General features: G+C 38.9%; 1 protein-coding gene across 3 annotated transcripts; it reads right to left on the reverse strand.

The window, feature by feature from the left end:
- Window positions 1-311: 311 nt before the first annotated feature.
- Window positions 312-25,712, reverse strand: pusl1 (pseudouridine synthase like 1). Of its 3 annotated transcripts, none has more exons than XR_007969105.1 (8): window positions 25,444-25,712; window positions 25,300-25,357; window positions 20,790-20,977; window positions 14,591-14,740; window positions 7,011-7,181; window positions 1,658-1,689; window positions 1,301-1,463; window positions 312-914 (listed from the first exon to the last, which is right to left on the reverse strand). XR_007969105.1 is itself a non-coding variant. In XM_052111123.1 (8 exons), exons 1-8 carry the CDS (start codon window positions 25,500-25,502, stop codon window positions 889-891), a joined length of 870 nt encoding a protein of 289 aa, XP_051967083.1. In that variant the 5' UTR covers window positions 25,503-25,712; the 3' UTR covers window positions 312-888. The 3 variants fall into 3 exon arrangements, 2 of the variants coding, with proteins under 2 accessions (XP_051967083.1, XP_051967084.1); XM_052111123.1 differs by having other exon boundaries at window positions 1,635-1,689; XM_052111124.1 differs by lacking the exon at window positions 14,591-14,740 and having other exon boundaries at window positions 1,635-1,689.
- Between the last annotated feature and the right edge of the window lie 784 nt (window positions 25,713-26,496).

Below are 26,496 nucleotides of genomic sequence, written 5' to 3' on the forward strand. Positions count from 1 at the left end.
AAAAGTCATACACATCTGGGATGGCATGAGGATGAGTAAATGATGAGAACCTTTTCATTTTTGGTGAACTATTCCTTTAAGCAGAAGATCATTGTTTGGCACAACATCAAGTGGAGTGCGACCCCCTCAACCAGCCATATTTACAGTATATTCACAATACAGAATAACTTTGAGTGCCTTACTGATTTTTAAAAATGCCTACTATAATTAAAATATGAAAATATTTTCATTAAAATGTTAAAAAAATTATTTAGTGCCATCCGCTAGAAGACATTGCCCCTATACGTAAACTACCTACAGTGGATATAAAAAGTAATCAGAGTCACTTTAAATGATGGCAGGTGTGTAATGACTTCTATTTAACGAGATTGAATGTGATTGGTTAATTCTGAACACAGCCACATCCCCAGTTATAAGAGGGTGTGCACACTTATGCAACCAGGTTATTGGTTGCATAAGTTTTTTTATTGTTCCCCCTCAAAGATTTCAGTTTGTTTTTTCAATTGAACTGTTCATGTTATAGGTCACATTAAAGGTGGAAAAACTTCTGACATGATTTAACTTTGTCTCATTCTTTTACACCACAAGAACCTGCCATTTTAACAGGGGTGTGTAGACTTTTTATATCCACTGTAGTCCTATGGATAACAGTTGGCCTCTATTGGTGCAGCACTGTGATATACTATGAGAACAAGTGTTTTGCATCATACCGGTGAAAATTGTGTATTTTAGCAGGAACACTGTATTGACCAATCAACAGCCAGAACCAGAAATATCAGTTTAATATTAAAAACACAGGAAAGCAAGTGTTTGACAGAAGTATGTGATACAACAGTTTTACAACCCTTTTTGAAACATATTTACATCAGGTATTATGAAATGGTATGTTCAGTCCATCACATTTGGTGAAAGATCTGTGAAAAAAAAGTAGTTGCCATTTAATGGGATATTTTGTTTTTATGTAATCTACAGTTCTTTGCAGGACAACATAGAGCTCTCTGAAAAGCAAAAGTTAAATCATAATGTGAAGAAATATGTATGTCTCAAGAGAACATAGGTTTACAGTTTTAACTGCAAAGTATGCTACACAAGATCTTTTCACCTGTATTTTACAGTCAGTGAAAGAGGTCAAGAGTGCATTACATCGTGGTATACGGTATTCTATGCAGTGTGTTTTCTATTATATTGCAAATTATAACAAATGCAGTATACCGTTGGGTTATTTTTATGTGTATCTACAGCAGAAATAGTGAGAGTAGTATGCTTTTTATGAACATAAGTCCAAATCACCTGATCTTACCTGCATCTCTGTACCCTACATTGGTCAAAAACAGGCCGTGGGCTGGGGCCGTCATGTTGTTTGGGAAGGCCAGGGAATCACGTGCCTCTAGTAATTCCTGAATCTGATGAATTGACAGTCTACCCTGACCAACGGCAACCAACACTCCAGTCATTCTCCGCACCTGCGAGGTGAAATGTCACTTTTATTGTGTGTATTTATTTTTGCATAATGATCTCACGGAGGTGTGAGAATGTCAATGAACTATTGCAGATAACACTTTTAACACTAGGAGGCACACATCGCATGTAACATTACCATCACATGTGTATAGAGGGACAAAGCTTATACTCACTTGTCTATATAAAAAAGACCTACTTTTAAAAGTGAGCTCCCAGAATTGAATATCTCTGAAATAAATCACAAGAAACAACAAAGACAAAATTACAATGAATGAATTACACCATAATTGTATTACTTATAGTATATAAGTATAACTTATATTAGTTCACTAGTTCCACCACTGAAGATGTACAGTCTCACCACCATTTGTCATATGAAGGATTTTCATGAGTGCAGAAACTAAACGTCATATTCATGGATATACCGCACTGCAGATGTGACCTCTTTTGGGTTGTCTCCCTTACTCAACATATTACTTCTGCCTAGCTGGTACTGTATTTCTCCCATTAAAACTAAAAATGTGACTGCTATTTTGCCAAGCTGTCCGTATCAAACAAACACTTGGAGATGACACTGTAGCACAAGCCCAGGAGCAGTCAGGCTAAATAACATCTTGAGGCCGGGGATATTTACTGCTGGAAAGGTTACATGTTTCATATGGCCCCTTTTTAACAAGAAAAAATCATGGCAGTAAATTCATGAGGAAATTTGTTTGGAATGACTTCACAGAGACACTGTACTGTATCATGTGGCTCTCATTTTGTCACGGCTTGAAATGAACAAACACTTGGGTACATTACAAAAAGAGAATTGCATACTGCTACAGTTTACACTGTATAGTAAAAGTTTCAAGTGAAGATGAAATACATAGCTCTGGTCTTATTTCTCAACAAATGTTGGTACGCTATTAAAAAAAAGTTTGTAATCATCAATTCATCAAAATGTAACAATTTAGATTTTGGCTGATGTATAAATCTACTCTACACATTTACTGTATTCTTGATATTGTATTCTGAACAGTGTGTAAATCTACAATCTCTTAAAAATCACTTCACAGTCAAATGATAATTTTCTACACACACTGCACACCTAAATCAACTATCAGTTATTATTTGATTCCTTTTGATGCCATTGTTTGAAAATGACCCTACTGTACAGTAATCATTTTATTTTCTTTGCGATTGAACAAATGTTTCAACTCATGGCATACATCTCTAAGTCAACAACATTTTCTAAATGAGTACACCTGGACATCAAAGCTTATTTGTTCCCTATTTAGCTATTAATTACTCATCTTCATATCATGACATAGTAGCTGACGTCATTAAAGAACAAATGTATTTGACATTGTTTCTTATGCATGAAGTGCACTCACAATTGACACAGATGAATATGGCATTCATTTAACTAGTTAACTTCTGTAGTATTAAAGCCATGTTTTCAAATTAAAAATATTCTTAGTGTGGATCCTAGTCAATAGCACATGTACTGTTTAACTGCAGGAAGCGCTTAACAATTACTTAAGTTACTTTGTCTAAAATGGTAAAATGGCTTGATATGATTTTGATTCAGGCATTCAGTGGTGGTTGCATGTGTCCTATGAGTGTGTGTAGATGGTAAAAGCTGTAGCAGCTCTTGACATTAGTGTGAAACAGAGCAGATGGTCTGTGTGTCCTGACAGTGCTATGTCCCAGCTGAGAGCTGCACGTGAGAAAAACGAAATGACCTGTCAAATGGTCCCAATGCGAGATGGTTTTAAACATATGTCCCAAATGACTTTTGAGGATGACAATTATGTTAATTTTTTGGGGGTGCAGAATTCTTTACATACAGATAAAATAGCTTGCGATGCAAACCTATTTAATGTATTTTATTCAAGATTCTATGCAATAAAAAATTGCTGTAAATTGAATATTGCAAAATTGCTGTAGCTCAAGACTGGTTGCCTACTGAAGCTAAGCAGGGCTGAGCCTGGTCAGTACCTGGATGGGAGACCTCCTGGGGAAACTAAGGTTGCTGCTGGAAGAGGTATTAAGGAGTCCAGCAGGAGGTGCTCACCCTGTGGACTGTGTTGGCCTTAATGCCCCAGTGTAGTGACGGGGACACTATACTGTAAAAAAGCACCGTCCTTCGGATGAGACATTAAACCGAGGTCCTGACTCTCTGTGGTCATTAAAAATCCCAGGAAACTTCTTGATAATACTACGGGTGTAACCTCACGGTGTCCTGGCCAAATTCCCCCATTGGCCCTTATCAATCATGGCTTCCAAATAATCCCCATCCAGTAATTGGCTTTATCACTCCAGTCTCTCCTTTCCACCAACAATTAATAAATGATTGTTTGGAATAACACACATAAAATGTAAAATAAAAAAAGGAGGCATAAAGTCATTGGTTTTACATGTAGCATACTCATGGTGGGTGTCTCAATGTTTGGAAACAGTATACCGTCGCTTGGCTGTTTAGAACTTCTTTTTACCCCTGAACGAAGAATGAAAATGAACTTCTCCGGAAGTATATTGAGGCCTTAACTCATCAAATAATGATCAAATGATTGAAAAGAGCATTATATTCAGAAGCGCAGACTAGTCAACAGCACTTTCTGCATGTTACAAAGTGTCTGTGTCACAGTAGTCAGTGATGCTGTACAGACCCAGCAGAGTGTGTCATGTTGCGGTGGTCTGCTAGTATGGAGCCAGATTTGTGTCAAAACTAAACAATTATTTACAACATTTTGCAAACAAACACAATACACTTTGCAAAGAAAAACTTGACTCTCAAACAACAAACAGAAAGTGATTTGCAAATAAAAAGAGCAATTTAAAGAAAATTAATGGTAGCCTAGTTGTCATGTACCACTGTGTTTCACTGTGTTTAAAAAATCTCACAAATAAATACTATCTATTCTAGAACTTCTGCAGGATCGTTCAACAAATAAAAATCCAATGTGAACAATTCCATACCACTTGTGAGTGTCGTGACTTTTGGCATCTTGATTTTCTCACAAATGCATCAATGAAGATTTTCTCACAAATAGGTTGTGCAATCTCCTCTTTCAAAACAGTAATGTCACAGTGCTGCAACATAGGCTGCCTAATATTTTTTCACTCAATTATGTTGTTAATATTATGTGGGGAAAGCAACGTTTCCTTTCTAGTTATAACAAGATATGTCACGAATAGCTACATTTTCTAGTAAAAAATATATTTTGTAGTAAAAACGACATCTTATCTGGGAAAATAATATACATTTTCTAGTAATAACAAGATAAAAACAACATAATTATGTTGTAAAAATTACATTTGTCATTGAAACTAAATTATTTTTATGTGATAATTAATTTACCTCTTATTAATGTGCTTTATACATTTATGTCCATGGTACACTTGCTGCTCAGTGTGGAATAACTGCAAATAAAATCAACCTACAGGAATTCTTTGTAGTATCATAGAATATCTAATTGAATTGATCTATTTATATATAAACCTCACTCTAAACAATAGTGCAGTTTGAATAGTTTCTTCAGATTATTAATAGTTGAATCATTTATGCTTTAAAGATCGTCTTACATTGTACATTATTTTACAATACACAGTGCTTACCCTGATTCCATAGGATCAATGAATGAACAATGTATCTGTATATGGAGATGTGGAGTTGTTTAATACAATGCTGAAGCCTGCCGTTACACAGCACATTTGTGAGAAAATCTCCACTGATGCATTTGTGAGAAAATTACACTTTGGTTGAGAAAGTGGTATGTATTGGTTCACATTTGTATTTTGTATTTGTTCAATGATCCTGTAAGATTTGTAGAATAGGTATATTTAGATTAGTATTTATTTGTGAAATATTATGTATGTTCATATGAAACACATTTTTGTATTTATTTTGTAAAACACAGTGTATTTGTTTGTGGGACACAACAACTACCCTTCATTTTCTCTCAAATGGCCTTTGTATTTGCAAATAGCTTTCTGTTTGCTTGAGTCGACCTTTCCTTTGTGGAGTGGATTGTGTATGTTTGCAAAACGTTCTATTTGTTTCAGTTTTGGGACAAATCTGGCTCCATTGCTGCATTACATAGTGCTCAGAACTGACCAGAACTGCACAAATTGTGAGGGGCCGTTAACACCGTTGTCTCGTCTGCAAAATTCCTTTGTTGAATCAGGCACTAAACCAGCACAGACAGGCTGTGCAAATAACTGCCACTTTTATCAGATGCAATTCAACAAATTTGTAATGTCAGTACACTGATCCGAGCTGAATGTTTACCTTTTATTGATGAGGAGTGTACGGAAACAGCCATTCTTAACTCTATACCACATGCAGTGTATGTCCTTCAGCCCAATACAGCAAGACTGTGGAGACAGCTCGCTTTTGTCAGCATCATGCTTTGGTCTAATATCTGTTGCCTAGAAACAGTCTCATAGCACATGCCTGAATTTAAAACTCAAGAGCTGTTTAATGAAATACTAGCCTCAAACTCTGGGCGTCCTCTCCGGTAGTGAGCGGCTGTGTCGTTCATACTGTGTTTTAAACACATCTACACAATATTAAACAAGCTTGAAGATGCTAACTCCCATTGATCATAGAACATGAATCTCACTATATGAAGTCAAAATTGGGGTTATGAATGCAAAAATAAATTTACAGTGGCGATTATTGGCAGCATGTTGTAATTTCTTATTCTTTAATACACCCTAGCACCCTTTAATACACCTATCTTTGCAGTAGTATTAGTGTCATCATAAACTACAGTAACAGAGGGTAACCAGTGCATATTATGGAGGCTTATAGTGTGTTAGCACATAAGCGCCATGAAACCAGAATGTAAACACGACAACCTACACATAATTTACTGCATATATTGCTTTGAATCATAGAGTGGTTCAAACAGTTACTTTTATTGATTTCATGTGGATTCTATTGATAATGCTATTTGGATATTAAAATGAAATGTCAAGCTTTTAATTACATTTGTCATGTCAGAATCAATTGCTTCTGTAAATTATGAGAGAAGCACTGAAGTCAGTTTTGGCAAATCTGGAATATATTGTTAGTTAGTGAATGACTGATATATCAATCAGGCAGATATAATCAGAAATATTTGGACATTCTGATATATCTATATCGACAGTTAAACAAAAATCTTCTTCACGACCACAGTGCTCAAGTATATTCAAATCTGGCTATTGTGCCAAGAGGGGAAGATTTTCAGTGAATAACAACTTAAATTTCAGCCTATTATGCTTTCAACGCTATCGTATGGCTTCAGAAGATTTCTGAGGGGGGAAAAAAACAATGCAACAGCATAAAACTTCTACTTTTGTGTTACACGGAAGACAGAAAAGCATACAAGTTTGAAACAACATTTTTATTTTTGGTTGAAATATTCCTTTAATTATCATCATCCGCCATCTGCAAACTATCAATCAACCACTATTTGGTGCTATTATCAAGCTATTATCAAAGCAATAACCAAAAAGTCCCTCCACAATTTCCTTGCTGTAAGCTCTTTACATTTACTGGACAGAAACAATCCTACCTGTGAAAGTGTCTCTGACTGAACGAGAGCCCAGGATCCAGTTGGGCCAAATCAAGGGTCTTCACTGGGTTCTTAAAGGGGGTCTCTGAGTTCAAGGCACGGAAGGTGCTGAAGTCATGGGTTCCTAACAGTAGGGCAGCAGCCTCTTGCATTGCATTGATATTCAGCCTCCTGTGTATACAGAATTAAACTCTTATTATACATGGTATGCTCTGTTAATCCTGTTCATAAAACGGCTTCATAAACAAGTCATCAGCGAGTGTAGTGCAGTGCAATCAACAGTCCTGTACCACTGCATTTTATTACTTGACAAAATGGATTTCTCTGTTGACAATAGAGCTGGAAATTGTATCTTAAAAAACAGTTTTTCAGCCTTCTGATGAATTATATGCACCAATTTAAAATACATTGTAATAAACAGCATATTTACCTCTACAGTATATTTTTATCAAATATTTAATGTATGAAACACACCATGTGGAAACTTATAATTATATTATTGTCCTTGTGTTCCTTTAGTGAAAAACAGCATGAAATAATAAGTCACCCATTTAAGCCATTTCACAGCAAACACATAATATCAGTGTTTCCCATTAATTGACTAGACTATGGCGGCCTGCCACAGTCTAATTTGCCACACCACTGTCTCATAATGAACTGAATTTGTTTTTAAACTTTTTATTTATTATATGTTTGCACTTCTCAGTCTCATAATAACATAAAATTAAAGGTTGTGTTTTGTGCTCTCTCTCGTGCGCCATTCAGTTCAGTCAGCTCCTCCCCCGCTGCTGTAAACTCACACGCTCACACACACTCACAGATATCAGCACTGGACTATCCTGGATCCATCTAACATTATTTGGTTGAGGAGGATGACACATTTTTGAAGTAAGTAACGTTAACCAGCCCTCTACATTGCGAGTAAATCACTCGCATATGCGAGCAAATTTTGCATTATGCGACCAAAAAATGTAATTTACAAATGTTATTAGCCACTGGCAACAAGTAAATATTAACATTTCACTGTGGGCAAGTGATAGAGTTGTGTAGTTTCAAAGCACAGAGTTATTTTTACTAAATAAAAAGCAGTTTATTAAGAAGCTGGATTCAGCCTCGTCTTTCCCTGCATGATGTCTCATGCGTGCAGGAAAAAACACTTGTGTCTCATTCCGTTGAACTCCGAGCATCTCAGGGAACCACACCACGGACATCATATGAAGATGAACCACTTCCCAAGCGCCCTGATGTGCACAGCGTCTACAGAGACTTGCGCCAAACTCCCGCGAAAATATAAACAAGATATAAACGTATTAATTTAGTGAACGCAAAGCAATCAGTTTCACTTAACAGCCATGTAATGTCAAATATACATGGTCATTGTGGGTTTATTCATGCAGGGTTAATAACAGAGGAGATGCCCTGCTCTATTTCTGTGGAGATGATAACATCCAAGAAACAGAATCTCGAAGTCTTCCTTCATGAGAAATAAGGGCTTGTGAGTTTATCAGAGAGCCTTAAAATAATGTGTGAAAGTGAAGAAGTTAAGGCAGAAATATTTTACTATTGCGTAATATAATTGATATAATACAATATAATGTATTATAATATTACATTATAATACAATATAATGTAATATAATAGCTATACAGTTTGGCTAGGTTACAAAAGAAAAAAAAGAAAAAAACTAAGTTACAATCATGATGATTAACATAAATTAAAGTTAGCATTTCTAGGTTAATTGGCATAACGTTACACTGCTTACGGCTTCACTAGCTAGCTATCGTTAGCAGTCTGAGGTAATGTTAAAAGATTAAAAGCTGAAACTGACATCACTAGTTTGTACCCTGCTTTTTAGAATGGTTAGAACATAAAATTGTTAAAGCTACAGTAGGTAGTATTTCTTCATGGAAAAAATTGTTTTCTATATAAACATGGTGTCTAAGTTAAATGAGGCCCTGTGAGAAAGTAGATAGCACCACAGACTCAGTGAAAGGCAGGCCTTGGCTCTGTTTGTGAACAGCTGTCAAGTAATCCTGGCTGGGGGTGAAGAGCATCATGTATATGGGGAAGAATTGGGGGCACTGTTTCTCACAATTCAATTTATTTCAAAGTTGCCTACTGCAGCTTTAAGAGCACAAAACTGTTAACAAGAGCACAACACTAGCCTCTTAATTTTGCTCTCAAAGTACACCAGATGGAAGTATTTCACTTTAAAATAAATTTTTAAAAAAATATTACGGGGAAGCATGCCCCCAGACCCCACTAGAAGGTTGGAGGTCCACCCCACATAGTCTCACAAAGTCCTGTGGGAAACACTGTAATACTGAGATATATATTGGATAAGGCTATCATCAGAAGGCTGAAAAATAGCATAATATGAGGACACAGTAAATCATTGAAACCTACAGTTTAAGCTGATTCAAGGCAATGAATCAAACTTACCAACTCTAATGCCATTGTTGGTACTGAAGTTTAATTCAGAGACGCATCTGTTATAACACTCTCGTGAAGTGCAAGTCAAGGAAGGATGGCAACTAGTAATGGCATGGTCTTTAGTAGGGCCCTATAAGTCTTGAGAACGAAATCACAGAATTGAGTCATAAAAGTTTAATTAAGAGGAAAACGTGGAAAGTCACAGACATATACAATTTTGGGATAAAATGAATGACCTTTTGACAACTAATCAATCATATTCAAATTGCAATGGCCAAGTGTGATTATTAATCCGCAAAGGGATGCATTATAAATAAATAGCCTATAGTCTGCATGCTCTGCGTGCCTTTAGAATGAATGTGAAGTGCTGCTCTGCTCTTTCTCTAATTAACATACACTTTCACATACACTGAGATTGTGCGTGTGATGCTCACGATGCTGTGTTTTCAGCATATAAAGAGCTGTGAACACTCCTTCTCTTGTGCTACTCTGAGAGTTCAGCATGTGAAAATTTCAAACTACCTTATTTTAAGTTTATAACAGCTTATAGAAACTACTGTCAGATACACATCTGAACTCTTCACACAAAATAAAAGTTTGATTCAATGGGATAGATGAAACTGAAGACAATACAACAAAAATATATTACTACTAGAAAGTAATATTTAATGTAGTAGTAGCAGTAATAATACTAATAACAATAATTTTACATTAAATTGTTTTATATTAAGCATTATTATACAATATTATATATTCTCTCCGGGAACCAGCACCTTATCGTGGTGGAGAGGTTTGTGTGCCCTTATGATCCTGAGGGTTGTGTTGTCTGGAGCCATGTGCTCCTGGTAGGGTCTCCCAAGGCAAAGTGGTCTCAGGTGAGGGGCCAGACTAAGAATGGTTAAAAAATGACTCATGGATAAAACGGCAAGAGGAGGAGTTACCCTGCCCGGAGGAAGCCCGGGGCCCCTGTCTGGAGCCAGGCCCAGATGGAGGGCTCGTCGGCGGCGCCTGGTGGCCGGGCTTGTCACGGAGCCCGGCCGGGCACAGCCCGAAGAAGCAACGTGGAACCCCCTCTACATCCCTTGGGCCCACCACCCATTGGAGGAACCGCAGGAGTCGGGTGCGCTGCCATATGGGCGGCAGTGAAGGCCGTGGGCCTCGACGGACCAGACCCGGGCAGCAAAGGCTTGCTCTGGGGACGTGGAATGTCACCTCACTGGGGGAAGGAGCCGGAACTAGTGAGGGAGGTGGAGCGTTACCAGTTGGATCTGGTGGGGCTTACATCGACGCACAGTTTTGGCTCTGGATCCGTACTCCTGGATAGGGGATGGACTCTATTCTTCTCTGGAGTTTCCCAGGGTGTGAGGCGACGGGCGGGTGTGGGGATACTCACGAGTCCCCGGCTGGCGCCACTACGTTGGAGTTTACCCGGTGGATCGAGAGGGTCGCCTCCCTACGACTACGGGTTGTGGGGGAAAACTCTGACTGTTGTCTGTGCATATGCACCGAACAGCAGTTCAGAGTATTCGGCCTTCTTGGAGACCCTGAATGGAGTCCTGAATAGGGCCCCAGTAGGGGACTCCATAGTGATGCTGGGTGACTTCAATGCACACGTGGGAAATGACAGGGACACCTGGAAAGGCGTGATTGGGAGGAACGGCCTCCTGATCTGAACTCAAGTGGATGTTTGTTATTAGATTTCTGTGCTAGTCATGGATTATCTATAACAAACACCATGTTTGAACATAAGGATGCTCATAAGTGTACGTGGTACCAGAGCACCCTAGGCCGAAGGTCGATGATCGATTTTGTAATCGTGTCGTCGGATCTGAGGCCATATGTTTTGGACACTCGGGTAAAGAGAGGGGCAGAGCTGTCAACCGATCACCATCTGGTGGTGAGTTGGGTCAGGGGTGGGGAAAGACTCTGGACAGACCTGGGAAGCCCAAGCGAGTAGTGCGGGTGAACTGGGAACGTTTGGAGGAGGTCCCTGTCCGCGAGATCTTCAACTCACACCTCCGGCGGAGCTTTTCAGGCATCCCTGCGGAGGTTGGGGACATTGAACCGAGTGGGAAATGTTCAAAGCTTCCATTGCCGAGCCGCGGTGGAGAGCTGCGGCCTCAAGGTTTTAGGTGCCGCAAGGGGTGGTAACCCTCGAACACCGTGGTGGACACGGGTGGTCAGGGAAGCCGTCCGACTGAAGAAAGAGGCCTTCCGGGATTTGTTGTCCCGGAGGTCTCCGGAGGCAGTTGCAAGGTACCGACAGGCCCGAAGGGCTGCGGCCTCGGCCGTGTGGGAGGCAAAGCAGTGGGTGTGGGAAAGGTTCAGAGAAGCCATGGAGAAGGACTTTCGGTCCGCACCAAAGTGCTTCTGGAAAACCGTCCGCCACCTTAGGAGGGGAAACGGGGAACCATTCAAGCTGTATACAGCAAAGATGGGACGCTGTTGACCTCAACCGAGGAGGTTATTGGGCGGTGGAAGGAACACTTTGAAGAACTCCTAAATCCCAACACGCCCTCTATGGTAGAGGCAGAGCCGGAGGATGATGGGGGATCAGATTCTATTTCCCTGGGGAGGTCACTGAGGTAGTCAAACAACTCCGCGAGTGGCAAAGCCCCGGGATTGATGAGATCCGACCAGAAATGCTGAAAGCTCTGGATGTGGAGGGGTGTCATGGATGACACGCCTCTTCAACATTAGCGTGGAAATCTGGGACAGTGCCTAAGGAGTGGCAGAACGGGGTGGTGGTTCCCTCTTCAAAAGGGGGATCAGAGAGTGTGTGCCAACTACAGGGGTATCACACTTCTCAGCCTCCCTGGTAAAGTTTACTCCAAGGTGCTGGAGAGGAGGGTTCGGCCGATTGTCGAACCTCAGATTGAAGAGGAACAATGCGGTTTTCGCCCTGGCCGTGGAACGACGGACCAGATCTTTACTCTCGCAAGGATCCTGGAGGGGCCTGGGAGTATGCCCATCCGGTCTACATGTGTTTTGTGGATCTGGAGATGGCGTATGACCGGGTCCCCGGAGAGACTGTGGGAGGTGCTGCGGAGTACGGGGTGGGGGGTCCCTTCTTAGGGCGATCCAATCCCTGTACGCCCAAAGCGAGGGCTGTGTCCGGGTCCTCGGCACAAAGTCGAGTTCATTCCATGTGGGGTTGGTCTCCGCCAAGGCTGCGCTTTGTCACCAATCCTGTTTGTGATATTCATGGACAGGATATCGAGGCGTAGTCGGGTGGGGAAGGTGTGCGGTTCGGTGGGCTGGGGATCTCATCGCTGCTTTTTGCAGATGATGTTGTCTTCATGTCATCATCGGTCCGTGACCTTCAGCTCTCACTGGATCGCTTGGCAGTCGAGTGTGAAGCACCTGGGATGAGGATTAGCACCTCTAAATCTGAGGCCATGGTTCTCAGCAGGAAACCGATGGAGTGCGTACTCCAGGTAGGGAATGAGGTTTTGCCCCAAGTGAAGGAGTTCAAGTACCTCGGGGTCTTGTTCACGAGTGAGGGACAATGGAGCGGGAGGTTGGCCGGAGAATCGGGGCAGCAGGGGCGGTATTGCACTCGCTCTATCGCACCGTTGTCACGAAAAGAGAGCTGAGCCAAAAGGCAAAGCTCTCGATCTACCGGTCAATTTTTGTTCCTACCCTCACCTATGGTCATGAAGGTTGGGTCATGACCGAAAGAACTAGGTCAGCGAGTACAAGCGGCCGAAATGGGCTTCCTCAGAAGGGTGGCGGGCTTCTCCCTTAGAGATAGGGTGAGGAGCTCAGTCATCCGTGAGGAGCTCGGAGTAGAGCCGCTGCTCCTTTGCGTTGAAAGGAGTCAGTTGAGGTGGTTTGGGCATCTGGTAAGGATGCCCCTGGCCGCCTCCCTAGGGAGGTGTTTCAGGCACGTCCAGCTGGGAGGAGGCCTCGGGAAGACCCAGGACTAGGTGGAGAGATTACATCTCCACACTGGCCTGGGAACGCTCGGGGTCGCCCAGTCAGAGCTGGTTAATGTGGCTCGGGATAGGGAAGTTTGGGGCCCCCTGCTGGAGCAGCTGCCCCCGCGACCCGACTTCGGATAAGCGGTTGAAGATGGATGGATGGATATACAATATTATTTATAATATATTTATTATTATTATGATATTTAAACAATATCACACAAGCAAATTTTTACTGAATATCAGCACACTGTGATTCAGCCTTATACCACAGGTAATAACAAATTGATATTTTTAATGTCTTCATTCATACTGTAAAGCTCTGTTTCTACAATGTTTTGTTGACAATTAATTATTACATTGTATATTATTAAAGTTTAATGAATTAATTTGATTAGACACAAGTTTGATGATAAAAATGTTATTAAAACATAAATGGATTTCAGGAAAATATAACAATTAAAAATTAAAACAGTATTTAGGAACAAATAAAATAAAATTTCATAGGGCCCTACTTCATGACCAAAAAAAGCACATTAAAAGCATTTCAATATTGACAACATTGCTTAATTTTATACTGCAAGCAAAACCAGAATAAATATATCATGAATATTCTAGATATTAGAAAAAATTCTCAATTAGAACACATATGTTAATAGGCATGAAGGTCAACGGACGTTCAGATGAGCAAAACTTCTGCAAATAATGTTTTAAAAGGAGTTAATCTAAATTATTAAATTATTAAGTCTTGGGAAAGGGAGTTCTTATGAATGAGATGGAAAACCAGCTGGAATGTGTGCGTGTGTGTGGACTAGATGAGTGTGGGTGTTGTTCTGCGTCATTATAAGCCTGCAGCTTATCTTGGCCTACTTTCTCCCAAAAAAATAAAGAGTGTGGAAAAAATAGCATTAAAGCTCATGCATCACCCTTTGAGATGAGTTCCAACATCGTAGGCTTCAAAAAAAATGTAAGACACGAATTGCTGTAAAAATGCATACATTCCTCATTCTGCACTCTTTGGTTTCAATATTGGTCCAGATAACCCACAAACATTTGCTTGCCCTAATGGTGTTTCTTGTTTGTGTGTGTTTATAATTCATGTGCAGCTTTTTCCACTTTCAGAGAGGATTTGAGTTCTGCTACATGGGTGTAGTGATGTGACAGAAGCCTACTGAGCACGTGCAGGAGGAGGACTAGCTCCTGAAGGGGGTGGGTGAAACTCACGTGTCTTTTAATGCCCAGCATAAATCACGCTCTGTTATGGGCATTTCTGTATGATGTCTGAGGCCAAAAGTAAAGCGGTACACATATGTCCGTGATATGGCGCGATAGCGTGCGTGGAAGTCCCATTGCACACGGTAAGCCTTGGTGATTCTGTTTCCAAAAAAAAAACAAAAAAAACAGAACAGAAGACATTGATTCAAATCTGGTAATGGACAGCCTCATGAGGAGTTTTAACAGTTTGCAAACTTACCAGCCAATTGCTTATCAAAAAGCTCATTCAACTTATCTCAAGAGTAATCAAGGCATTGAAAGAAATATCATAACATTGGTTTCCATGTAAGAAAAATGTCATCAGTCAAAATTCAACGACCCCGTTATATCATAACATTTATGTTATAAATTTGTGGGTGGTTGAGGACAGAATGCAACAGTTATAAGGAAATATATCTGAAATATATTCATTTACAGCATCTCACAAAAGTGAGTACACCTTCACATTTTTGTAAATATTTGATTACATCTTTTCATGTGACAACACTGAAGAAATGACACTTTGCTACAATGTAAAGTAGTGAGTGTACAGCTTGTATAACAGTGTAAATTTGCTGTCCCCTCAAAATAACTCAACACACAGCCATTAATGTCTAAACCTCTGGCAACAAAATTGAGTACACCCCTAAGTGAAAATGTCAAAATTGGGCCCAAAGTGTCAATATTTTGTGTGGCCACCATTATTTTCCAGCACTGCTTTAACCGTCTTGGGCATGGAGTTCACCATGTTCTGGGTGGAACATGTCCTGTTAAACACCTGTATGGTCTTGGCCACCATGCTGCAGCTCAGTGTCAGGGTCTTGGCAATCTTCTTATAGCCTAGGCCATCTTTATGTAGAGCAACAATTATTTTTTTCAGATCCTCAGAGAGTTCTTTGCCATGAGGTGCCATGTTGAACTTCCAGTGACCCGTTTGAGGGAGTGTGAGAGCGATGACACCAAATTTAACACACCTGCTCCCCATTCACACCTGAGACCTTGTAACACTAATGAGTCACATGACACCGGGGAGGGAAAATGGCTAATTGGGCCCAATTTGGGCATTTTCACTTAGAGGTGTACTCACGTTATATATATATATATATACACTCACCTAAAGGATTATTAGGAACACCATACTAATACTGTGTTTGACCCCCTTTCGCCTTCAGAACTGCCTTAATTCTACGTGGCATTGATTCAACAAGGTGCTGAAAGCATTCTTTAGAAATGTTGGACCATATTGATAGGATAGCATCTTGCAGTTGTTGGAGATTTGTGGGATGCACACCCAGGGCACGAAGCTCCCGTTCCACCACATCCCAAAGATGCTCTATTGGGTTGAGATCTGGTGACTGTGGGGGCCATTTTAGTACAGTGAACTCATTGTCATGTTCAAGAAACCAATTTGAAATGATTCGAGCTTTGTGACATGGTGCATTATCCTGCTGGAAGTAGCCATCAGAGGATGGGTACATGGTGGCCATAAAGGGATGGACATGGTCAGAAACAATGCTCAGGTAGGCCGTGGCATTTAAACAATGCCCAATTGGCACTAAGGGGCCTAAAGTGTGCCAAGAAAACATCCCCCACACCATTACACCACCACCACCAGCCTGCACAGTGGTAACAAGGCATGATGGATCCATGTTCTCATTCTGTTTACGCCAAATTCTGACTCTACCATCTGAATGTCTCAACAGAAATCGAGACTCATCAGACCAGGCAACATTTTTCCAGTCTTCAACTGTCTAATTTTGGTGAGCTCTTGCAAATTGTAGCCTCTTTTTCCTATTTGTAGTGGAGATGAGTGGTACCCGGTGGGGTCATCCGCTGTTGTAGCCCATCCGCCTCAAGGTTGTGCGTGTTGTGGCTTCACAAATGCTTTGCTGCATACCTCGGTTGTAACGAGTGGTTATTTCAGGCAAAGTTGCTCTTCTATCAGCTTGAATCAGTCGGCCCATTCTCCTCTGACCTCTAGCATCAACAAGGCATTTTTGCCCACAGGACTGCCACATACTGGATGTTTTTCCCTTTTCACACCATTCTTTGTAAACCCTAGAAATGGTTGTGCGTGAAAATCCCAGTAACTGAGCAGATTGTGAAATACTCAGACCGGCCCGTCTGGCACCAACAACAATGCTACGCTCAAAATTGCTTAAATCACCTTTCTTTCCCATTCTGACATTCAGTTTGGAGTTCAGGAGATTGTCTTGACCAGGACCACACCCCTAAATGCATTGAAGCAACTGCCATGTGATTGGTTGATTAGATAATTGCATTAATGAGAAATTGAACAGGTGTTCCTAATAATCCTTTAGGTGAGTGTATATATAATTGTCAAGATTACGATGTGAAACACTTACATTTTTTCTTACAATTTCTACTGTAATTAGCTGAATAATTTTAACAGTGAGACAACATGGTAATTGTGCATACAACACAGTAATTAAGACATAGGTAATGCGTTCATGACCTCAAGACTAGATTATTATACTAGTATGCATTACTAGGATGATGTCCTTCAGGTTTAATAAATTAACTTAATTTGGTTCAAAAGGCAGCAGCTATAGTGCTAACTAGAATCAAGAAATATGATAATTTCAGCCTCATTTTATTGGCGTTACATTGGCTACCTCTTAAGTTTCATATGAATTAAAACATTCTGTTAATTACTTACGAAGCTTGGAATGGTTTAGCTACAAAGTACTTCAGTAACCTTCTATCATGGTATAATCCATTACGCTCACTACGATCGCAAAACTACGCCCCGTTAACAACACCGAGAATATCAAAATCCACAAAAGTAGGGAGATCATTTTCATATTTTGCTACTAAATTTTTGCTTCCTAGCCGTATTCGGAACTCAGACACACTCTCTCAGTTTAAATCTAGACTAAAGACTTATATATTCAGCCACGTATACACCAAATGTATCCCTCAATTCATAGCTATGCTGCTTTAGTTAGGTCTGCCGAAACCGGAAACACTTCTCTTATTTTATACTATTTCTTTCCCTGTATAACCCTCAGGATCATCATCTATAACATCTTCAGTCCTGTCTGATGTCTGACTCCCACTGATACATGTCGCTGAGTCATGATGACCAACTGCAGCATGTGCCAGCCAAACTTCACTTCAGTCTACTAAGACAGACTTCACAGAGGATGAACTGATGCAAACTCAAAGACATGGGATTGTTTATTAGCCACTGTCTAAAGCATGGGCTCACGATAGAGCTCACCAAAATTACCTGCCATAAGCTTCCAGCTGGACAGCAATGCTCCTCACTGAATGATACCAATATCATCTTACACAACACTCTCTTAAAAAAATAACTACATAGAAAATGAATTAACCGCTAACAAAAGCCTTCATCTGCCAAAATCAAAGGACAATGCATCCACGTGTTTTTCTTCAGTTAATTCGGGAAGAATTCAAGGAATTTAACACTAAAACTTAATAGTTCATACAAAATAATTTTGTTTAACCACTGACCCAAAACACTTCATTAATTTACTAATTTTAACCACTTATAGTTCTAAACATAAATAAAACTTTTTTGCATTGTATTAATTCATTTCTGTTATAGTGTAATTTCATGTACAGCTGCTTTGAATCAACATCTGTTGTGAAAAGCACTTTACAAATAAATTGTACTTGAATTCTATTTGAAGTCGTTTGATATCTGCAAACTGCATCTTGGATACAAATGAGCACCTGCTGTTATGATGGTGCTCATTTGGCTAAGAGCTATGGTTGAAACATGGTGGGCCACATCCCCATGAGTTACATGTTGACTAACAAAATGCATCAACTCTCCATTAAACAATCATACAATACAATCCCATGAGGGCTTTTAAAAGGAATAGTCTATCACCATTAAACCTCCCAGAAGCACGACAGAGAGCATTAACATGAGAGCCACAGTATGGATATAATGGTAGTGACACAAATGAAGAGCAAGTTCAAAAGTCACAGCACCTGCTGATATCAAACACTTACTGTGATGAAGTCATGTACCTTTGAACTACAGAAGTCATGGAGTCAAATGAAGAGTGCTTATATGTAAACTGAACTAGAGCGCTTTTACAAAGAATAATCTACAGATAAATGTTCATCTGCTAACTTTCTGCACCCATGTAAAAAAATACAAATAAAATTATATATATATAAAATGATGGTGTGATGTGGAGGATGGCGTGGCCGGGCCATTAGGGTACATATAAGCTGATCGGCGGGAGAGTGAAATAAAGGGGAACCAGAGTTACCAGTTCGAGAGAGAGAGACGCACGTAGCCGTGCTGCATGTGTGTTTGTGTGTCCTTATGTTTTATGTTTAATTAGTTAATCTTCTTTACTGTTCAGACGGTTCCTGCCTCCTCCTTGCCCATTCTTTAACTATTACATAAGGATACACTGAAAACCCTAATAACTTGACATTACTCAGTTGACAGAGTAAACTTGTTTCCTCAATTGAATTGAGTAATTCCATCTCCAAAACTTGTGTAATTAAGTTCACTTAACTTGATATCAATATAGAATGAACTAAACAAATTGTTGTTATTCGAGTCTGAGACAGTCAATCTGCGCATCTTATCACGTGGCTTGTAGAGTGCATTACCACGGAGACCTAGCGTGAGATCTCCGCGGCATCCACGCACAACTCACCACGTGCCCCACCGAGAGCGAGAACCACATTAAAGTGACCACGAGGAGGTTAACCCAATGTGATTCTGAATGACGTTCTCAGAATGTTCTGCACTTTTCTCAAGACTATAAACTATCAGAACTATTTGTCCAATGCGGAGTTCACTTTCAGAAAACGAGCTTTTGAACATTTTAAAACGTTTAAATATTTTAAATTGAACCCTCTTTACCTCGGATCGCATTTACTGCTTCTTCAGAAAATATAAATTTGCATTTTGAAGCTAAAATACGTTTTAGATGATAATCAAGTTCAGTTGGTCATTAAAAGTTGGTGGAGAAATATGCGGGATATAATGCAGTTGTTATGGCGATGCTTTTGATTAGATGATTGTTCAAAATATTGAATATCAGGAATGTATCATATGTAAACCCTGATATTACACCGCATATTTTTTTTTTCTTTAATAGCTGTGCACAAAGCATATACACATCGATTGATAGTCCTTATACTGAGACAGAAAGTTTTCGCCACTACTTGGTGCAGGTTGCCAGCTTGAACAGGGCCATGACGATCCGTTTTTGGGTTGGAACCGGTCGCTGGCAACATGCGATAGGTGCAAGATCAGGACCGATATCAGAAGGGCAACAGCTCCCTTTTCATTGCAATTCCTGCTCTTCTGATTGCTTTTGTGAAATTAAAATGACAGTAAACTGGCTAATTTCAATGAATCGTTTCAATACTCTCCCCATTTTAACAAAACTTTGGAGGAAAATAATTAGGGACATCTGGGAGGTGAATTAGCGATAAACACACATTTCTGAATGGAAACGGCTTCAGGGCAGATTTATTTTGCCCAAAACCAACACTTATGTGACAAAGTGTTTATTTAGGCATGACGTCATCACGCACACCGATTTTTAACGATAAAAGGCCATTTGAATGGAAACGGCGGCATTTTCACATTGTCGATAACAAAATAGAGCGAAAGGTGGATGAATACTAGGCTGATGAAAATTTTTGTCAACAATTTTTTTATTGTCCACGTTGTCGATAACATCGAATAATCGTTTCAGCCCTACTGACAACCCTACATATGAATCATTGCTGTAGATTTAAACCTGCCAAACAATCATCATCCCTCACAAATTTCTTAAAATCCTATCACAATCAACCGACACTGGTATTATCTGTATTTATTATTCACCAACACATAATTATGGTCTTTTATGACATCAGAATAATCTTTAAATTGCCTTCTGTTAAAAATGAAGTCATGAATTTTTTATTTTTAGTTCATGAATTGCTCCTTCGGGGGTTTAACACTACATGGTGTGTACAGAATTTGGAACAAGCACATATTATTATTATAGCCTAATTATTATAATATTAATGTTTATATATATATATATATTCTGACTTCTGATATTTTCTGAAACAAGTGTAAGCATAAACTCAAGATAATGCAAAACAATGTGGTGCAAAACAAAAAGCTTTTTTAAATCCATTAACTTACTCTTACCTTATAGGCTCTGATTTCAAGTGGAAGTTTAAAGCGTCAACTAGGTCTTGCTCAGGCAGAGGTGGTTTGTCTCCCCTTCTCTGGATATCTACATGAGCAGAGTTACACAAGGCGTGCACACCAGAGTCTGTCCTACTGGAGATCGCAAATGATACTTCATTAACTGGCTTTAGTTTTTGTACTGCTTTCTACAAAGAACAAAGAAAGAAAGAACAAACATCTGTTTTTCAGAAACTACCTTGCATTGAGAGGGGTTTACAAGCAGTTTTAACTATATTTTGTGTTATGGATTTAACATGAAGCTTTGAATGTCTTCTGAGTTAATTTGTAAGATGAGTGCATCTGGACTGTGATCTGTGTAATTCTTCCTCTCCTCAGTCAGGCGCGAACTGCAGTGCTGCTCTCTTGCATCATCATTAGAGTTTAATGTGATCTTATGATACGGTAAATGAGATCAAAAAAATATTCGACAACAAACATTTTTGTCAACAATTTTTTATTGTCAACGTTATCTATAACGTTTCAGTCCTAATCAGAACTAAAATGTACATGACTGATTTTAGGTAAATAGAGATAAAAAAAATAAAATATGTAAACTAAAGGCCCGTTCACACCAAATCCGTGACGACTGTGCAAGACAAACCTCTGACTGAAGGTCTATTCACACATTTAACTAAAAATTATTTTTAGATTGTTTCCATTCGGACCGCGAGACATCTTGCGAATTCCAAACAAAGTGAGCCTTCCTAGGCCCATCTCCCTCCGAAGGGCTGAGCCCTTGAAGTGGGAACTCTGGAGGGAGCAGGGCACTCGTGTCTTGGACAGTTTGACCATTTGCAACACACTTGATGAAGGGAATAATGAGAGCCATACGTCACTTGCTATTTGTTTTCGCCTGAAACGTTACCAGGACGACACAACGCAGCTGTTCTAACAGGAATCTCTTATTTAGTGCTGATCATTTGTTGTTGCATATGAATGTACTTTTTGTAATAGTTATTCTTTTTTCAAACATTGCCTTTTGTGACTTATTTAAAATTGCGTACTGTTGCTGTTTTGATGATGATGATGATAATAATAATAATATATCTGTACATAAATGTATATATAAATTACATGAATTAATATTTCCCGCCTTATGTTATTTGGTGCACGAAAGACACCCACGGTCATGTGATCATAAACAGTAAAATTATTAATAACTTCCTCGAATCAGAGGTTAAATCAGGCCAATAGCCTACAGTCCGAAACGGCATTCCGGCACATTCGATTCCAAAAAGAAGAAAAAAATACTTGTTTGTCAATCCATCCCATTTATTGTATTTTCCGATTCGGTCAGCTGTCAGTAGGTGGCTTGCACATCCCCAACATTTACAGTGCAGTATTAATATATTACAGTTTTTATTAATATATAAGTTTGATATAAGTATTATATTCATATATACGTATTGGATATATGTAGTATTTTAAAGATTCAAGTATTGCAAATGAATTGCGATATCTTGTGGAGCACTTCTGTTTCACACAAGACAATAAAATACATGTGCAATAAATGATTTAATCAGTTACAATAATGAAAATTGAGCATGTGCACAATTAAAAATTTTTACTCTGTGCTTGTGCATTACGGTATTTACATTTATCCAAGTCGTTTGAGTGTTTTGACTAAGTTCACCATAACTTGTTCAGATCCATTTAATGATTCAGTGACCATTTCTGGTGATGCCAGAAGGTGGTGACAACCGAGTGTCTTGTGTGAAATGAATTAGTCACTGAATCAAGGATCTAAAGAAAATGTTCATCCTTTACGATTTGTATGTCTACAGACCTACCAACAGACTTTAGTAGATGTTTTAAGCATTATAAGAACAAAGCAAATCTATAATTTCCCTACAGTTTTTGAGCTGCTGAGCATGACTTTTATCAAGACAACAATAATAGGCTTATAATAATTATAGAGTTTGAATAACGTCTGTATGTTTTCATGTATAAAAAAGCATCTCTACATACCTATTCACTTCAGTAAAATGCCTAAGTGCTTTAAGAACACAGCAGATCAATCTTTCTTCCTACAGTTTGTTGACAGCACACCAGCATCTGTGTTTTTTATGCAAGTGAGATGAGTAAAGAGCACTTTATTGATATTAATATATTATTCTATGAGTAGCCTATATTACAAATGGACACCTGAAGCCAACTTCTCTTTTTATGAAGCCTGGATTAATGTCTGGATAATATAACATAAGGTACTGTGATACAAATACATGTGGAAAATATACATTAGGAATAACAGGTATATTATAAAATATGATACCTTATAAAAGAATACCCTGACTCTGTCTTTATGAAAATTATTGCACTACTTGGTTAAATTACACTTGCAATAAATATGGCAGTGTGGTTCTGCAATTTGTTTGTCTACAGTCAAATATAGCATGTAAAGAGACCTTTTCAGGGATTTTCTACAAGCTCAGTGCAAACGAATTACTGAACTTCTGCTATTTTAATGCCATGAGAATATAACATGCACAGTGATATACATATTAAATAATGCACATTAAGACAAAAAACATAAGCAGCCTTTTAAAAACAGAACAGGTTTATGTTTGCAGAACAAAGGGTTCATGAACTGCAACTATTTATTTTTAATTACATAATTTTCAGAGGTATGTATCAGCTATGTGTATGCTGCAGTTTGCTGGTTGACCAACATGCTGGATTGAGCAGCGAGCGACTGACAAAAAACTCTCATTGGTCAGTCAGTTTTCATCGCAGTCAGAAAAAAAAAAAAATCAGAACACTCTCCATAAAAAACTTTCGGATTGTTGGTGGACGATTAGTCGGACCCAACGTGCATAGCACCATATGCATTGTTACCGTACAAAAGCTTGTTCGGAAACAAACATTCATACCGAAAAAAAAAAACAGAAATAAAAAAGAAAATAAAAATAAATTCACCCACATCAAACTTATACTGACTCAAACATTCAAATTCTACTGACATCAAGACTTTTACTGTGCTGAAATCAAAAGCACTAAAAATCTATTGCCAGGCCAGGAATTTAAAAGAATAGTTCACCCAAAAAGGAAAATTCTCTCATTATTTACTCACCATTATGCCATCCCAGATGTCTATAACACAATCAAGATTTTAGAAAAACATCTCAGCTCTGTAGATCTATTCAATGCAAATTAATAGTCGCCTGAATTTTGAAGGTCCAAAAAGCACATAAAGGCAGCATATAAGTTATCCATGAGACCCATATTTAATCCATGTTTTCAGAAGCATTATGATAGGTGTGGGTGAGAAACAGATCAATATTTACTAAACAATTCCACTTTAGCTGACACTTTCTTCTTGCATATTGCCACCTACAGGGCAGGGACGACAATGTATAGTAAATATTTCTCACCCACACCTATCACACTGCTTCAGAAGACATGGGTTAAACAACTGGAGTAATTTGGATTACTTTTATGCTGACTTTATGTGCTTTTTGGACCTTCAAAGTTCTGGCCCCCATTCACTTGCATTGTATGAACATACAGAGCTGAGATGTTCTTCTAAACAACTTAAATTGTGTTCAGCAGAAGAAGTCATACACGTCTAGGATGGCATGAGGGTGAGTAAATAAGATAATTTAAATTTTTGGGTGAACTATCACTTTAAATAATTTTTCGAATTCAGAATATGCATTAACACTGGTAGTAAATCAAGCTATCTCTGGTTTTCTGGATTTGGTAATGCAGGTAATCTCTGACAGCACATCCAACACAAGTGCAGAGTGCATGAGTAGATCTGTAAACTGCGAGATACCAGACATACAGAGAACGTGAGGAATGGCATGATTTCTCTTAGCATTTTATTAATAATGCACTGCTTGCTGTGTCCTCATTTAAGGGACAAGTATTCTATATGTCCTGTTGAATTGCCATCTGTATGATAGCTCTCGTGGCATTGTGATATTATAAATATTTTTCTGGCCCGAGTGATATATTTGAAGTTTCATCTTAGAGGCAGTCAAATACAATCTGATTTTGAGCAATCATTCTAGACTTAAGTATTCAGCCCATTATTGTCATGATGTCTTGCATAAAAGATAGACAGCTCAAACCATGCAACAGCAACTTTCTGTCTTGGCAACGAAAAAGAATCAAACAGAATTATTTAACCGCAGAATATTTATATTCCAATTTCAAAAGAAATGCAACTTTGATGTGCAAACATATTGCTATGGGGAAGATGGCAGATGAAATCAAAGAGTAACCACATGCAATGGTATGATTTCACTTCAGTACTGAATAACAGATACAGTATATTGTGCCAAACGCGGTCTGCCAAGACAGACTTCCAATAGGCATTTTGAACACATTTCCTTAAAGAAAAGAAAAATCAAATAATTACATCAGCCCACTCTGAGTATCTTAGCAGTTAATTGAGTCTGTCTGAGAAACCACGACTATAATCAGACATGCAACAAATGTTTCTGATAGTCAAGCATAGACTGACCTCTAAATGATTTTGGACTCCCTCCACAGCCTGATGGTCTGGTGCTTTCATCACACCACTGTGAAGAGAAAGACATGCACACGTGTGTCGTTATAACAGTTTTATAACTAAGGCATCGTGTCTGTTGTTGTCATGTACACAGACCTGTATTTTGTCCCTGCATATTGGAAAAATATTAGATAACGGGCTGCGCATGTTTGCATGTTTCCCAGGCAGTTCAGTTTTGCACACTACGAGATATTCACAGGAATGAGAAGCAAAGATCAAACGTGATATAAATAAAGATGTATTATATGTCGTTTAACCCGAATAGTGTCCTTATATAAACGATACCAATCATGTCAAACATAACTCTTCAGAATAGTATACAAAAGCCACGTGGTCTCCTCACAGAGCAAAACAAAGCCGCCATATTTGACGTTTAAAAGCCGAAGTGATGCCTGATTTAAAACACACGTTGAACTCTAAAGTTATTTAGAACACATTGACGATTCCAGTCTTTGGATGTGTCTTCCTGACGAAGGAAATGTGTTTAACAATATAGTGGCTCTATTTGGCAAATTGTAATACATTTACTGTTGTAAAATTAAAGGCGTTTTTAGAGGACTACTAATACTGTTTCGTCAAATCCCTGACGTGAATATGACGTAATAGTGATTGACAGATGGGGATGGGCATGAAAATTGTTCAAGAATGTGTAATGTCGAGCTCGAAAGTCAAACTGATTTCTTAGACGAGTTACATTACAATCTTCAATGAAGAGTATTGTATGTTTTTTAGTGGCTTCTATTAAATATATAGCCTAGTTTATTAATAATTAATAATACGATTTTGAACCCCTGATCATTTCTGGTAAGTTCTTATTGATCAAGAATATTATTGACATGTTAAAAATAAGTTTACATAGACAAAGCATTTGTAACATTATGTACACACACATACACATTTACACACAATAAAATAACACAAAATAATAAAAATAGTTTTTTGCTAATTAAACAAAATATTCTAAGCTAGGTGCCACTGGGTAGCTCAGCGAGTAAAGACGCTGACTACCACCCCTGGAGTTGCAAGTTCGATTCCAGGGGGTTCTGACTGACTCCAGCCAGGTCTCCTAAGCAACCAAATTGGCCCGGTTGCCAGGGAGGGTAGAGTCACATGGGGTAACCTCCTTGTGATCGCTATAATGTGGTTCTC

This window comes from Xyrauchen texanus, chromosome 39 (assembly GCF_025860055.1).
Source record: "Xyrauchen texanus isolate HMW12.3.18 chromosome 39, RBS_HiC_50CHRs, whole genome shotgun sequence".
NCBI classification, from domain to species: Eukaryota; Metazoa; Chordata; class Actinopteri; order Cypriniformes; family Catostomidae; genus Xyrauchen; species Xyrauchen texanus.